At 39.3% G+C, this 16,478-nt stretch overlaps 1 protein-coding gene across 1 annotated transcript in view; it reads right to left on the bottom strand.

Annotated features, from left to right (window-relative positions):
• Window positions 1-7,480: 7,480 nt before the first annotated feature.
• LOC150091224 (uncharacterized) overlaps window positions 7,481-16,478 on the bottom strand; it is a 62,521-nt gene continuing 53,523 nt past the window's right edge. The window contains exon 4 of the mRNA XM_090389655.1: window positions 7,481-7,884. Within this exon, the coding sequence (XP_090245781.1) occupies window positions 7,481-7,884 (404 nt within the window). The remainder of the gene's footprint in view (window positions 7,885-16,478) is intronic.

The following is a 16,478-nucleotide window of genomic DNA, read 5'->3' as shown; positions in this document are numbered from 1 at the left end:
GGGGGAATGCCAGGGCTATGGTTTGGGCAGCCCTGGTGGTGGCTGACCCCTCATTGGTTGTTACTAAAATTAATACCTTGTGTTCTAATTTTGCTGCCTGCGCCTGCATAGAGGGTCCGTTTGAAAAGTTTTATGCTATATCATTGTACATGCGTTGTTCACAAGGTGTACAGCCAATTGAGCCTTTTTTAATCTATCTGGACCACGTATTATCGCATTTAGCTGGTGAAAAACTACTAATTATGACAGATTCTAATTCTTCTTCGTCGCTCTGGTCTTCTTTTCCTCCAAATCTTAAGGGTGAGTTGTTTGAGGAGTTAATTTTTTCTAAAGGTTTAACGGTTTGGAACATTCCGTATTCACCTCCAACTTTTGTTTCTGCTTCCGGACAGTCCAGTGTTGATGTAACTCTTACCAACAGAGCCTTTGGCAGTAACATTCATTCTTGGTCGGTTCAGCCCACGTGGTCCGGTAGTGACCATAATGCCATTGTATTCCACATTAAATTTAACGTTTCCTTGGGCCCTTCCAGACACACAGCTGATTTTCCCAGATATAGAACAGTTAATATAGATTGGTCACTTTTTGATGCAAAATTTTTGGATACTTTTACTCCTACCTGTATTGCTTTTCTGAATTCTCTGGACACTAATTCCCATCTTGAAGAATTTATGAAGTTATTCTCTTTTGTTTGTGACTCTACATTGCAGAAATGTTCTCGTTCCCCTTCTTCCGTCCCTTGGTGGACGTCTGAGCTCTCGAACCTGAGAAAAGCTTTTAGCTCTGCAAGGCGAAAATTTCAAAGGGCTAAGCGTTCACACAGACCCCAGGCGGAAATACAGACTTTTTACGAACAGTATAAAACATCAAGGAGAACTTATTTCAATACTATATATAAATGTAAGAGAAAAGCTTGGGATGATCTAATTTCAAAAAACTTAAATTCTGACCCTTGGGGTTTTGTGTTCAAACTGGTTACTGAGAAGATTCACCCTGGTCTGATCCATTCTTCAATCCTAAAACCAGATCTCACGGAAACTCTTTCTTGGAAGGAATCCATCACTCTCATTTTACAAGAAATAATAAAGGATGATATCACCGTTCCTGAGAGTCCTTTGCAGACTTCCTTAAGATTGAATCATCTTTGTTACTCTGCTTCAAGTGTTGAGGAACCTTTTTCCATTTTTGAAATCGACAACTCCATCAGTTCACTTAATTCGGGCAAATGTCCCGGTCTGGACTTGATGGAGGTGTCCATACTGAAGCGAATCTGGAAGCTTTGCCCGACTTGCATTAGTGACTTATTGAATTCTTGTTTGGCTGGTGGTTGTTTTCCTGATTCTTGGAAGGTAGCAAATTTGAAAATATTATTAAAACATCAAGACAAACCGGCAAATATGGTTACTTCATATAGGCCTATTGCTTTACTTCCTGCTTTAAGCAAAGTACTAGAAAAATTAATCTCACTTCGTTTTCAGATTTATTATAACAATCATTCTCTTTCGGCACGTAATCAATTTGGCTTTCGGAAAGGGTACTCAACGGTGGATGCCATTAATGCCACCCTTGATTTGACAGCTGCCTCTAATAGCAAATATGTCCTTGGTCTCTTTGTAGACTTCAAGGGGGCCTTTGACACCTTATGGTGGCAAAGTGTCCTCGCGAGGTTTCGGGAGGCCGAGGTTTCCATTCCTTTATACAGGTTAATATCAAGTTATTTCTCAAACCGTAACATTGTTGTCTCCTCTGGCTTTGAAGTTGTAAAGAGACAGGTTACTCGTGGCTGCCCCCAGGGCTCTGTTCTGGGACCAATTTGTTGGTCCGTTGTTCTGGATGGGTGGCTCACTCAAAATCTACCATATACACATAAAGTTGCTTACGCCGATGATTTGGTCGTTCTCATCCTTGGTAATTCCAGGTTGGAATTGGAGGAACGTGCCAATGAGGCACTCCTTGATCTTGACTGCTGGTGCCAACTGCATAAGCTCGAGGTCTCAGTCTCAAAGACAAAGCAGATGCTGTTGAAGGGGCGGCTAGCTGTTAACAGACCACCAACCGTAAAACTTAATGATAATTCTATTGGCCTTGTAACTTCTTTCAAATATTTAGGAGTCATGCTGGATAATAAGCTAAATTTCGTCCAGCATGCGAAATACTTGCTAAAGAAAATTAAAATCCTCACTGGCAAAATACTTCATATAGCAAGATGTACTTCTGGTTTAAAATCCAGTGTGCTTCGAACATATTACAGATGCATCTTTATCCCGATTATTGTCTATGCTGCTGGTGCTTGGGGCCGTAAATGTACTACAACTATGGTTGCAAAGTATCTTATACAAGCGCAACGTTTTTTCCTTTTAGCAACATCACGTGCTTGCAGAACCATTTCTACCCCAGCCCTGTTAGTTTTAACTGGGAAATTACCAATTCAATATGAGGTTATTCAAAATTTTCTTATGTTCCATAAAAGTCGAGGTATTCTTGTCCAATTGAACCAGTATTCTAACAATTTGGATCTTACCTATAAGGAGGAATGTAAAAGGTTGACAGCACTCTTTAAAGATTCCTGGCAACAGGATTGGAATCTTAATACAAAAGGAAGAGTAACTTATAGTTTTAAACCTACAGTAGAAATTTTTACTAGGGATAACTTTCCCTGGTTTACGCCAGGTCTATATCTCACCTTTCTTCTTTCTGGGCACGGTAGCATTAATTTTAAGCTTTTTCATTTCGGTCTTGCTAACTCTCCAAACTGTTTGTGTGGTGAATTGGAAACAGTTCCACACATAATATTAGACTGTCCTTTATATGTTGATTTACGGCTTCCTTTTCAATTAATAACAAACGTGTTTGATGTTTCTGAGTTTCCTCTTTTGGTTTCCTCTTTGGAATTGTTTGGGGCTTTTTCAACTTTTGCGGATAAGGTTTTCAAACGTCGGAAAATCTTAATGTCAGATAGTTCTTAGATAACATCGACACCATTAGGAATCTAACTCTTGTGTTTTAGGTATAATAATGCACAGTTTTTGTTTTGCCCTGGTTAGGGTGGAGTCTTTCTTCTTGTACTTCTGTTGTAAATGAGATGTCTTAGCTCGTAGTTAAATGTAAATATGTAACAAAGTTTTAACTCTTCTAGAACTTTTGTATTATATTGTAACTTACAGTTATTACCTGGTTTTGTTTTTGGGTTTTTGAGTCTGTTCTGTGTTTGTTTTCTAGTTTTGTATATATGTATATCTCTTCTGAGAAATTGAGATTTTGTAAATTTCAGCCCCATTCGGGCTGGTGGTTGATTCATTAAGTTAAATGGTAAATGTAATTATTTACTTAAGTGTTGTTCCAATAGTTGCTGAATTTTGTTGTAATAAGTTAATTGGTGTTATTGAATCAAATTTAACTTAACTGTAGTTGAATATACTTACTTATTTTTGCTTTCAATTGGAAGATTTTATATAACAAAATATAAATAATATTTTGTAATAGTAAGAGTTTTAAAGCAATATTTGTTGAAATGTTTTTAATTATTTGCCACTAGTGTTGAGGAAATTCTTTTTTCCTCTTCTGTTTCCTTTTCTAACCTATTTCTTCCGTTTCTTTCTTCTAACTATTTTCCTACTAAGTCCTTCCCATTTATTCTTGATGTTTTGCATCAGTATGAAGTATAGTTGTTCCTGGCTGCCTCCACGTGGCTAGGGACGGGAGTCTGGGGGTAGAAGGAAATTGCTTCTGCCCCCAGACTGCGAAATGCCAGGAGCCGGCACACAACATACAACAGAACACACACTTACACACAGTAACGGGTTCAAACATTTTATTAGTTGTTCTTTCCTTGAAAAGTTTTTTTTTTTTTTTTTTTTTTTTTCTGCCGGCTCAGCGATATGCTTTTAGAGTACACTGCGGTGTATAGGGGAAACCCTGGATCCCGCCTAACAAACACAAATACTTGAATACTTGTTACTTTCAGCTATATAAGCACGCTCTGCAAGAGTTGCAGTCATTCCTTGCTTGTGTCAGGATGGCGAGTTACATGCAGTTGACGCCACGAAGAAAGAGTGCTATTGTTGCTTTACTTGAGGAAGGATGTTCCTTCCGTCATATTGCTTATAGAGTGTCTTGTAATCAGTCGACAGTGAGTAGATTTCTTTCCAAACTCAAGAATGCTGGTTCTGCTGATAGGAAAGAAGGAACCGGACGCAAACGAGTCTCTACGCCAAAACAGGACCGCGTTTTGAAGTGCTTATACCTTAACAGTCAGAAGATTCCTCTTCAAAAATGGACTTGTCGCCCTAAGAAGTCCCTCCTCACATAAAAAAAATGAAAAGGGCCCGATTAATTTGGTATAAGGAGCATGTCAAATGGACCCCTGAGCAGTGGTAGTCAGTTATTTTCTCGGATGAGAAGAAATTCAACCTGCATGGCTGTGATGGGAGACAAACGATTCGCCGTAGACGTGGTGAAGAATACCATCCAGACTGTATGGTGTCTACAGTGAAATTCCCTACCAGCTAAATGACATGGTGGTGCATTTCGGATCGCGGAGCAGGTCACCTGCAGTTTATAAAAGGTTCCGTAAATGCCAATGGATACCTGGCTATATTGGAAGACAAATTGCTGCCAAGTAATTGCATCTTTCAGGACGACTCTGCTCCTTGTCATCGGACGAAAAGTGTAAGCAGGCACTTCTGTAGTTACTTTAGCTTCATTTCTGCATTAGAGGTTCGTCAGTAATGTGTTTACATTTGTTACAGGTGAAAAAATGGTTGGAAGAACGATCCATTACAACTCTTAGCTGGCCAGGAAACAGCCCTGACTTGAATCCTATAGAGAACTGTTGGCATCGTGTGGAATCTGCAGTTGCCAGAAAGAAACCAAAGACCCTTTGTGAACTCCAGGAAGCCATAAATCGTGTTTGGAACGACGAACTATCAGTTGGTTTTCTTCAGAAATTGATCTTGTCAATGCCTCGACGGTTTGCTGCTATCATCAGGGCCAGAGGCGGTTCAACTAAATATTAGTTTGCACCTGGTGAACTTTTCATTTTGTTTCATTTTAAATTTAAAAAAATTATAAACTGAAACAAATTGATTGGTTTCTGATAACATTTCAGCCATAATTGTCGTGTTTACCAAACTGTTGTATAAAGGTTGGAAATGCTCATTTTGGAATATTTTAAGAGCCCCTGTGAAATATTACTTAGTTTTGCCTTAACTCTTAATAAATGTCTTGTTTATATTTCTATTTGTGATGCTAGTCATTAATGTAACATACCATCGCGAAAAAGGGTTAGAAATGTGAAATTCCTATGTGATGAAATTTCTTTGAACACCAGTGTATGTATGCGAACACTCCTAAAAACTATCTCGATCCAAACCTCTTCCACACATGGAAGGAAAGTAGTCATAAACACTACGCTACACACGAAGACCGTAGAGGTTGAAAAAAGTTAGAATAGTTATTTTATTTGTTTATTTTTTTTTTCATATCTGCAGACTTTTTGTAATCATAAAGAACTAAAATCTGTTCTGTAATCACTTCTGTAATAAAATCAGATAACATTAAGAAGTTCATATCAACAATTCTATTAAATTATTTTACTGTTTGCCTTAATTGATTTTATTTTTGTAATCAATGAGATTCTTCAGTGATTACAAAAATAAAATCAATTAAGGCAAACAGTAAAATAATTTAATAGAACTGTTGATATGAACTTAATGTTATCTGTGGAATTAAAGGGCACAGGGCAGCATTTTTCAAATTACAGTACAGTATATGAAAATCTTTGGTCTCAGGCGTAGATAGCAAGGTTTTTCTCCCCAGTAACTGAGGTTTTTTCGTCCAGCAAAACAGGCAAATCAACCATAGAACATACGCAATTTACAGACACAAATACGGGTTAATGTATTTAATTACGGGCAACCCTAAAATAATAATTTGATTTTTTTTTTGTATATGAAAATCGGTTTGGATCAATATCTCTCAAGCATCAAGCATCTCTTGATGCTTGAGAGATATAAATATTTTTCTGGCCGAACGCAACTCAGTGTCGGAATGTAATTAATTTTCCAGTCATGCCATTACCTTTTGCTATGACAAATTTGTGTAAAGTAAAGTACAGTGTATCGGTGGCCACTAATTTTGATATCATTCTTCCTTGGACCTTTTCTCGGAAATGGGCTGTGCACTCCCCGAGAGGGTTAGGTATAAGGATCAGTTGCCTATCAGGTCAAAAAAATGGCAACTAAAATTTAATAGGCTTCTAAATGTTACGAATAAGCTGGAGGTGGGAAGCTAAAACTGGTTCAAGTGAAGAAAAAGACTGAGATGTTACTATTCAGTCTGATATAATATTTTCCGGGCAGTGTAAACAGGCGGCTAGAAAAGCACATGGTATCCTGTGGATGATTTACAGGACCTTTGCCAGTAGGGATAAGGACTTCATTATCCTTCTTTGCAAGACGATGGTTAAAACGAATTTGGAATATTGTATTCATGTCTGTAGACCGCACCTATAAAAAAAAAAAAAAAAAAAAAAAAGTCTGGAGAGGGTTCAAAGAAGGGCGACCAGATTAGTGATTGAGTGGAACTCGATGCCCATGTGAAGAACGGTAAGAGATGATGGTAACAAAGTTTGACAAGTAGACATGTATGGATAGATCTGATTGAGGTTTATCAGACGCCTAAAGAGTTGAGTAAATTGAATAAGGAAGGTCTGTTCTCTTCCGTAGGTAAGAGGAGAACCAGGGGACACAAATATAAAATATCAAGAAATAACAGAAAATTGGATCTTCTGAAGTTCACCTATGGCCAGCGAGTTGTCGAACATTGGAATAAGTTGCCTCCGAACGTGGCAGAGAGTCTGAATAAATTAAAAGTGTTGGAATTAGGTGGTTATTTTATCGGATTAGGAACAGTATGAATATTCTGTTTTATTTTATTATTATTATTATTATTTATTGATTTATATTTTGACTGTTGCATAAGAAGTCCACTTCCTTTGCGTCGTTTGGCTTTACTAATGCTAATACAAGTGTCACATTGATTAAAATAAGTTTTTAAATCAGTTTGTAAATTTTAGATTTTTTTTTAGTTGGTTTTTGTTATTTTTTACATTTGGAGAATATGACGAAATTTGGTCAATGCCTGTCAATTATATGGGGTCGTCGAATAGTGTGATTTTTGGAATCTACGAACGGCGCCGTGGTTGATTTTCTGGGTCGCGCAGGCAAAAGGTTAGTAAGTAACGCCTGTTATGAAAATGGCTTGGTAATAAAAAGGTCTGATAGCAAGGAAAATAAATGCATATCTATTTTCTTTTTGTGATAAATTATAACATCCAGATACTCTAACCAATTATAAACTTTTATATATGAACAAGTGAGATTATTCCCTCCTCCTCGTCTGTTTGTTTATGTCTGTGAAGTTATAAATATTGTGAGATCTCTACAGGTGAAAGGAAACTATGGAAGTTTGGGGGATTCGATCAGTTCTCACCAAGAAACTGACAGATGAAATTTTTCGGTACATCACACTGGACATCATTCCATTGTTTCCCTTTATCGTCATCTACAATTATCTCCGCACAGTTTTCAAGGTTGTCAAGGTTATTGGGTTCATTGGGACCCCAGAAGATGTCAGTTTGTAATTCGCTTGCATCTGGCCAAAGCCATTTTCCCTCATGGCCAATATCAGTCAGTCCAATCCATGCCATCGTTGTTTTTCTTCTTTGCATTTCTTCCTGAATAAAAAGGTTGGTTTCTGAATCTTCTATCTTCCCCAACATCGAACCTAATTTATTGCATTCTGTTAATGCGTCATCAAAAACCGCCATTTCAAGCGATACCAAGAAGTAAGTAGTATTCAGCCGTCTGAACTCGTCATGAGGAACTGGAAAATAATAAAAACAAATAAATAAAATAAAGTAATGCCTATCATTTTGTGATAAAAATGGTTCATTTACAATAGCGATTTCAGTTGCGTATTTGTTCTTTATCATTACTTTACAAACTTGACATATCTCTGAAATTTCAGTAATTATCACTAATGATTAAAATAAATAACCACAGGAATTATCACTAATGATTAAAATAAATAGCCACTTCAGGAGATATTTTTAATGTGTTAACTATATGCATTAAATCAAAGGATGACTGCAAAAATGTAGCGACCCAACAACAATGAAGTAAGCATTAAATCCAATAATTAGAACAAGACTTCTAAGCAGATTCATGGAGCCTGCTTTCAACGTGGGGGTTAATGAAGCCTGTTTCAATCTACTATGATTTCGAAATGGAAAAATGACAGAATAAAAATAATCTCTTTAGGGTGCACCATACATGTACGGTGAAATTGTTTAGGATTGGATTGTAAATACAGGCTTTCGAAATACAGTATGTGTTTGCTTATAATTCCAGTTATATATATATTTTTTTCAAAATGGTATTTTTTTCAAGAGTGGTATTACACTTTCTCTGCATCCACTGGAGAAATTGTAATACCAGTGGATGCCAGCAGTTCCTGGAAGCCCAAATCTGAGTATGAGCAGGTGAAAATCCTGTCTCTAATAAATTGCTGGAGACCAACGAATCCTGCTACCGAAGGGGAAAAAACCCGTCCCCAAAGGGACTAGCATAAATAAGAATTTTAGAATAAAAATATTTAAATAAAAAATATTTGTTTCAAAAACGAAAAAAATAAATAATAAAATAATAACTAGGGAGCTCGCCAACCCCTGCGTACGCTTTTGTACGTAAAATGGAGAGGAATGTTGGAGTAAGTCAAATCTTTTCTATGTGAAAGACACCTGTCGAAATTCACTAATCGATATCTAATCAGGAAATGACCTGTGCATTTGTAGTGACGTAATTTCCCCGTCCATTTGTACCACGTGACCGGCATCCTTATTCTTCCATTGGTTGTCCCATCCTCCATGCAACATTCTCAAGGTCGAATAAAATACCACTGTAATTATTTACCTGTGTTTACATAGGTCACTTAGGAAAAGGCCTTTTGCTTCGGGTACCATTATGCATGAGGAATATCGTTGCATCCGAAAGTGTAAAGTGTATTTAGGGTCAAACGGCACCAGGTGTGTCCCCCCATCTCCGCGTAGTTTACTTTGTGTGATGATACAGTTCACTGTAAAGGCCAGAGATTTAAAAGTGTATGGATCTTGAAATGTGTGGTGTCATGTACCGTTGTTCTTCTGGCCATTTAGCCGCCAGGCCCCTGCTGAGGCCCGACGTTGCCCCACTTTCGCCCCGTGGAGGCAGACCAGGTACCTAGTAATTTGCATTAACTCTGGCAGGTCCTGCCACCTATTTTCCTGATATATATATATTTTTTTGCACGATGTATGATGATCACATACATGTTTCCAGGTTTGAAAATTTAATGGCCGAGGAGAGGGCGAAATAATTTAATGAAGCTAGAATTTTGGTGTGGGTCTTGAGCTGGCATAGAGATAGAGAGGGAAGGAGACTGAAGGCTAGGGTGGGAATAGCTAGGAAAGACTGGAGTCGATAGAGTAGACGACCCCAGCATGTGCCAGTGGGACATGCCCATGCCCCACCAGAGAGAAAGATGTGAGATGGCAGGGGGGAGGTAACAAGAAGGCTGTCGCCTCTCCCTCTGCCAGGGGAGGGAGGAAAGTGTGCCCGGCAAGGGAGCCGGCACAGGTCGCCGTATGGCCTGGCGGCTGCATGTCTGCTTGAGTCAGGTCCTTGGTTGGGTCCTAGTTGTCCAGTCCGTGTGTTAGTTCCTGTCTGTGGTTGTCACTTGGCAGCAGGACAGGTGCCTTAGTCAGGTCCGTAGTTGTGGGTTTTTAGTACAGTCTGTGATTACTTATGTCTCTGTCTGGAGTCATGGTCATTAGTTATTGAATCCTGGGTCCATTTGTTGGATCCGAGTTTGTCGAGTCCGGGTGTAGGATCCTGTCCATAGTTATCACTTAGCGCCAGGAAAGGTCCATTAGTCAGGTCTGTGGTTGTGGGTGTTTGGTCCAGTATGTGATTTCTTCAGTTTATGCTGTTTCTTCCTGGGATGCAATCCCTTTGTGGATTGTCATGATGGTGACTGTCCGTGCACCTTATATATGGTTGTTTGCAAAGTCATATATTGTGGGCCTGAGAATCGCTATTGTGGCTGTGGGAGCGGAAGAGTATGCCTTCTGTCAAAAAGATCTTGTGCAAAGTTTGCCAGTGCTTTGTAGCTGCGCTCCTCCTCCAGTAAGCGTTCCTCTTGATTCTCTGGTACATAATGTAATTCTGTAATTAGGCGGCATCAGAGGTCTTCATAAAGCTTGCAGTGGTACATTAAATGCTCCCACGTTTCCACTAAACCACAATGACAGAGTGCAGTGTTTCTCAGTCCAAAGGTCATCAGTTTGAATCTGATGGCGCCGTGGCCAGTTAGGAAGTACGTGGCCAGTAATCCTGGGGAGAGCCAGCTTGGGTATTTTGGGTATACGGCCGAGACAGTTGGAAGGAATTTTCGCGTTATTTGCCCTTTTGTTGAGTTTTGCCACCGTGTTTGCCAGGTTTGCTGGAGATGTACAGTTAGTCTTCTTTTCTCTATTTTCGGTTTGCTGGCTACATTTAATGTGAAATTTAGGCAAGAATCCGGTATGCCTCTGGAAAGGCTGTAGAGGAGTCCACTGCGTATCACTTCCAGGTCCAAGGGGAGAGCACCCGTGAGAACCTGAAGCGCGTGTGTACTCACTGTGTTGCAAGCTCGTGAGATAGTCAGCAAGGTGTACCTCTGTATGGTTTCTAGTTTTCTTTTATTAGTTGCAGTGGTTGCTTTCTTGTACCAGACACCCGAGGCATAGAGGATGACTGGCAGGAACACAGTTTTTTGAAAAAGAGCAAGAGTTTTCTTCTTTATGCCCCAGTCCTTGCGGGTGATTCTTGCAAATAGTGACGAGTAATTTCTGATTTTATTTCTGAGATAGTTAAGGTGGGGAGTGAAGGATAGGTTTCTATCAAGGACAACCCCGAGAAATTTCATTTCTGTGGTCAGCTTGACAGTGGTTCCTTGTACTTTTATTTGGGGGGGGGGGTCTCCTGGTGTCCAGGGTTCCCCGAAGTAGGATGGAGCTTGTCTTAGTGGATGATATCTTCAGGTTATTTTCGTCAGCCCATTGTTGTAGAGTGGCGAGCGCCCGGTTTGCTGTCTTTTCCAGCTGTGCCCTGGAGTTTTCTGCCAGTGTCAGGACAAGGTCATCCGCATACGCCTGGGAGGCTGCATTTCCGAGGTTGAGGAATCCGTCCAGGACCACGTTTCAGAGCAGTGGGCCCAGGACGGAGCCCTGTGGGCATCCTCTGTAGATGCGTCTGGTTATTGTACAGTAAGGAGCAGTGACTTTTACTTACCTGTCGCACAGGTAACTGCTGATGCAGTTGTATAGATTACTTGGGAGTTTGGCCTCACGGAGCCTGCTGAGGACGCTTGGCCACCAGAGGGTGTCAAACGCCCCGGCAAAGTCAACCGCGATGGCAAGAAAGTATTTGATGTCTGTTTCTGTTGCAGCATTGATGATGCTGCGTAGGGCATCGGTGGTGGAGTATCCTTTTCGAAATCCAAATTGTTTGAGTGACTCTAGGCCTGCGTTTCTATAGTGCTTCTCTATCCTGTTTCGCAGGAGATGTTCAAGAAGCTTGCTGAGAACTGTCAGGAGCGTGCAGGACTAAAATATTTACAAAATACTAAATACGTTATGGAGGCAGTTGTCTTGCAATGCGCCAAACGTTGGCATGCGCTCCATGTACGCCTCTACATTGTCAAAAGCAAGTGTCTGATTCTGCCCAGTAACCCATTTGCGTTCCCATTAACCCATTTGCGTTCCCATTAACCCATTTGCGTTCTGCCCAGTAACTCATTTAACGTTCACCAACCTTGTGCACGTGCTTCACTGTCTAATACATGACCACGCTTGCATCATTTGATGTACCACTGTAACGTTTTTGTATATTAATATCAGCTAATGAAGGGGCCCATCGTCCCGATATAGAACTACGATTGTAAATATTATTGTTTTTTGTAAATATTTGTATAGTTTGTTATTATTTGTATAATAATAACACATTATACTAATATACTAACATTATAACGCACTGACTGAAATCTAATCAGGAAATGACCGATGTAATTGTTTACCTGCGCAGTTGTAGTGACGTAATTTCCCCGCCCTCTTCTCCCATTGGCTCGAATAAATATCACTAGGAGGAAAACTTTTTTAATGTATAGACTAGGGGCTTTGCCCCCTGCTGGTTGTGCTCGCTTCTTTTGATAAGGTAAAGTAAAATAAAATATGTACTTATAGAAGCTTTCGACACTGTGTGTGTCTCTTCCTCTGCTATGAATACATATATTCGTTATATATGGAAATCAAAAATGGTACCGCGTGGTCATGTTAGATAAACATAGCGCGTAACCATGCTTAAACAGAAGCTTGTTTTACCACAGTAAAACAAGCTTCTGTTCGTATTTTAGTATTTGTTATGTATTATTACTCGTAACGCTCATTTCTCTTCTCCCATTGGCTGAATAAATATCACTAGGAGGAAAATTATCTTAATGTATAGAAAGATAGATGATAAAAAAGAAAATAAATAAATAGAGAAAATGCCAAAATAATTATTATTATAGAAAAAATATTTATGAAAAAAAATATATAAAAAAAAACAGAGAGAGAGAGAGATAATAAAGTTTAACTATACCCTAAGGAATTAATGAAGCCCAAGTAAATAAAGCTGAATTTCAACAGAGGAGGGTCGTAAAAGTAGTTTTGTTGATTACAGAAGTTCAATTCAGTAATTCGCGTCGTCTGTTAAAAACTTGTGTAGCAAAATCCTGTAGAGCTGAAAGAATTTTGATTTGCATTAAGATACCTTTCATTTCGAGGAGAAAAATTATTTACTGTACTAAATAATGTTTGTCTTAAATCTTGGTGGGCGCCTCCGTAGGCAGGTGGGCAGGAGCAGCAGTGCGTAGCACACGCTTCTTGATTAGACTGGGGTTCGAGCCCGTGACCGCCAAACACGGAGGATGCAGAAAGGTCAGGGAATGACCACCGCATATCCCGGAGCAATATGGCCTTAGTTGCTGATGCTCCTAAAAACCAAACAATAACTTAAATCTTGGTAAATTGGGCAAAAAAATAAGATATGACCCCAATCTTCAGGGGCGCCCAGAAACAGGTATCTGATGTAGCTAGATTGAACTGAAGAAGATGATCCTTCAAAGAACCATGGCTAATTAAAATGTATGATGTAAGAAGGGGCTTAGAGGGGAACAGGTATTCTGTGTGTTATCAGACACAGTCTAAAACACTGATGGATCCAATATATTTCTATTACAGAAGATTTAGAAATCCGGTTGGCCTGCCTCCCTAAAATCCACTCGTGCACACCTCGATGGTAAGTCCTGTTACGTCACTTAGGTGGCAACGAACGTGTAGAGTGGTTCTCTTCAAGACGCCTGGTCAACGTGAAGAGGAAATGACCAAACCCTCCAGCATATGACAGCACGACGAAACAAATGGCCCTCAGTCCCCAGCGACTTTAACTTCCCCTCTTACGGCAGTGAGAGAATCAGAGTGGAAGCAGAGAGTGCTAAGAATCTCTGGGTACGACCAAGCTGCCATGCACGGAAACTCAACGTGGCCTGTTACAACGTAAGGTCGCTCATCGGTGAAGACAGGATATTAGAGTGGAAAAGGAATAAAAAATGTGAATTAGAATATCATCGGTTTGGCTGAAACAAGAAGAAGAAATGAATCAGTTGTAAGTTTATCAAGTGGAAATCTGCTGTACACCAATGGAAACAGTGAAAGGAGCGAAGGTGGAGTTGGGTTTCTGGTCCATAAAGATATAAAAAACAACATTTTGGAATTCAAAAGTACATCACCAAGGGTGTCAAGGCTACTACTACTCAGGATTTCTAAGAGTTACAAGCTAAAGGTTATAATGATTTATGCACCAACTTCGAGCCATGATGATGAAGAGGTTGAAGAAATATACACCGAAATTGAGAGTCTTATAGATGAGCAGAAAACACACTACACTATTATTATGGGGGAATTCAATGATAAGGTTAGAAAGAGAAAATATTGCAGAAAGGGGAAACTATAGGAAATTTTGGAATTGGTGAAAGAAATGAAAGATGTGAAAAACTTGTGGAATTTGCAGAATCTCAAGGATTGTCAAGAAAAGGGTGAACAGAAAGTGGACAGGGAAGAGTCCAAATGGATTAACAACTAATGAAGTTGACTTCATCCTCACTAACAAGATATATCGTGAATGATGTTACCGTCCTGAATAAGGTAAATGTTGGAAGTGATCACAGAATGGTAAGATGCACACTTGATGTAGGAAACGAAAGGAAAAAACTGACTCGAGTAAATAATACGAAGGTCTTTAAGATAACAGAAGAGGAGAAAGAGCAGTATGTACTGGAACTTAAGAACAAGTTTCAACTTCTGCAGACGGCTCAGGACCAAGATATCGACGAGGAATATTACAACTTTCTGAAAGTGATAAAGCCCAAGAAACCTATGGAAAAAATAAATCCAAAGAAGAAAAAATTAGTCAAGAAACACTTGTTATGATGAACCGAAGGCGACAAATGAAGAGCAAGATAAACACTGAGAAGGAGAAAATTCAGTATACGGAGTTATGCAAAGCCATTAGAAAGAGGCTCAGAGAGGACATAAGAAGATTTAACACAAGAAAAGTGGAACAAGCATTAAGGGAAAACAAAGGACTTAAATCAGCAGCCATGAGCGTAATAAAGAAAGACAAATGATACTGAAGCTGAAGAAAAGCGATGGTGTACTTATAAATAGCAGAGAAGGCATAATGCCAATAGCAGAAGAACTACTATAGAGAATTATACAAGGAGTGAGGGAATGATGCCGGCAGTAGGGAAGATGGATCACAAATTAGCAACACATACGACATACCCGATATTCTTCCTGATGAGGTACAAAAGACGATGAAGAATCAGAAAGCCTCGGGGGAAGATGAAGTTACTGTAGAGTTGTTAAAATTGGGAGGAAGAGACATAACACAAAAACTGGCAAGGCTCTTCACAAAATGCATTAGAAAAGGTGTGATGCCTAAGCAGTGGAATAATGCAATCATAGTTTTGCTGCATAAGAAAGGAGATAAATTGGAAATTATAGACCAATTAGCTTGTTATTCCACATCTACAAGTTGTTCACAAGGATCATTACTAAAGATTAGAAAGAATACTTGATGAGAATCAACTGAAAGAGCAAGCTGGCTTTAGGACAGGATCACCTTCACGTAATATCATACCTAATGGAGAAAGCAAATGAATATAAAACACCATTATGCCTGGCATTTGTGGATTATGAAAAGGCATTTGACTCCATACAGCATAAGACAATGTTTCGGGCACTGGAAAGACAAGTCATAGATACCCCATATATTATAATTTTGAAGAAAATACACGAGAACGCTACCTCCTTTATTAGACTAGACAAAGACAGTAGCAAATTTAATATTTGCTACTGTCTTTGTGACTCCTTTATTAGACTAGACAAAGACAGTAGCAAATTTAAAATAGAGAAAAGAGTTCGACAAGGAGACACAATATCTCCGAAGCTGTTTACTGCTGTCCTTGAGGAAGCTTTCAGAAGATTAGACTGGTCGCAGAAAGGAGTCAATGTGAATGGAGAGTACCTAAACCATTTACGATTTGCAGAAGACATTGTGGTCATAAGCCACGATCCCAAAGAATTAGAGGAAAATCTTAATGAGTTATGCACAGTTAGTAAGCATTTTGGACTAAAGATGAATATGGCTAAAACAAAAGTAATGATGAACAAATATGCCACAGAAAGGGATATAATGATTGAAGGAGCAGTAATTGAAAAGGTGGAGTCATTAGCTGTAATGATGGTAAATGGCTGGAAGCCAAGAGAAGAATAAATTTCGGATGGATAACATTCCAGTAATATAGTCACATATTGAAGAGTGTCCCAGTTTGTCTGAAACGTAAAATAATGAACCAATGCATACTCCCCACCATGACTTATGGAAGTGAAACTTGGGCACTCACCAAAAGAATGGAAGAGAAGATGAAAACTACACAGCGAAGAATGGAACGAATTATATTGGGAATCAGACTGTTAGATAAGAAGAGAAACGCATGGATTAGGCAGCAAACTCAAGTAAAGGATATTCTTATCAGAACTAAAATGGTCTTGGGCAGGACACATAGCTCGAAGACGTGATGACAGATGGACTAAGAAAATAACAGAATGGTACCCAAGAGGAGCCAGAAGACAACAGCGGAGATGGATAAATGAAATTCATGAGTTTGTGGGTAGTAAATGGATGGCCATTGCACAAAACAGAAGGAACTGGAAAGTTGCTGGAGAGGCCTTCATCGTGCAGTGGATTGAAAATGGCTGATGATGATATAAGAAGGGTTGGGTACAACCAAAGCTGATT

Source organism: Mastigoproctus giganteus, chromosome 1 (genome assembly GCF_048544385.1).
Source record: "Mastigoproctus giganteus isolate SK-2022 chromosome 1, ASM4854438v1, whole genome shotgun sequence".
NCBI classification, from domain to species: domain Eukaryota; kingdom Metazoa; phylum Arthropoda; class Arachnida; order Uropygi; family Thelyphonidae; genus Mastigoproctus; species Mastigoproctus giganteus.
Note: the sequence above shows the minus strand (reverse complement) of the source record. Positions and strands in the feature narration are given on the sequence as shown.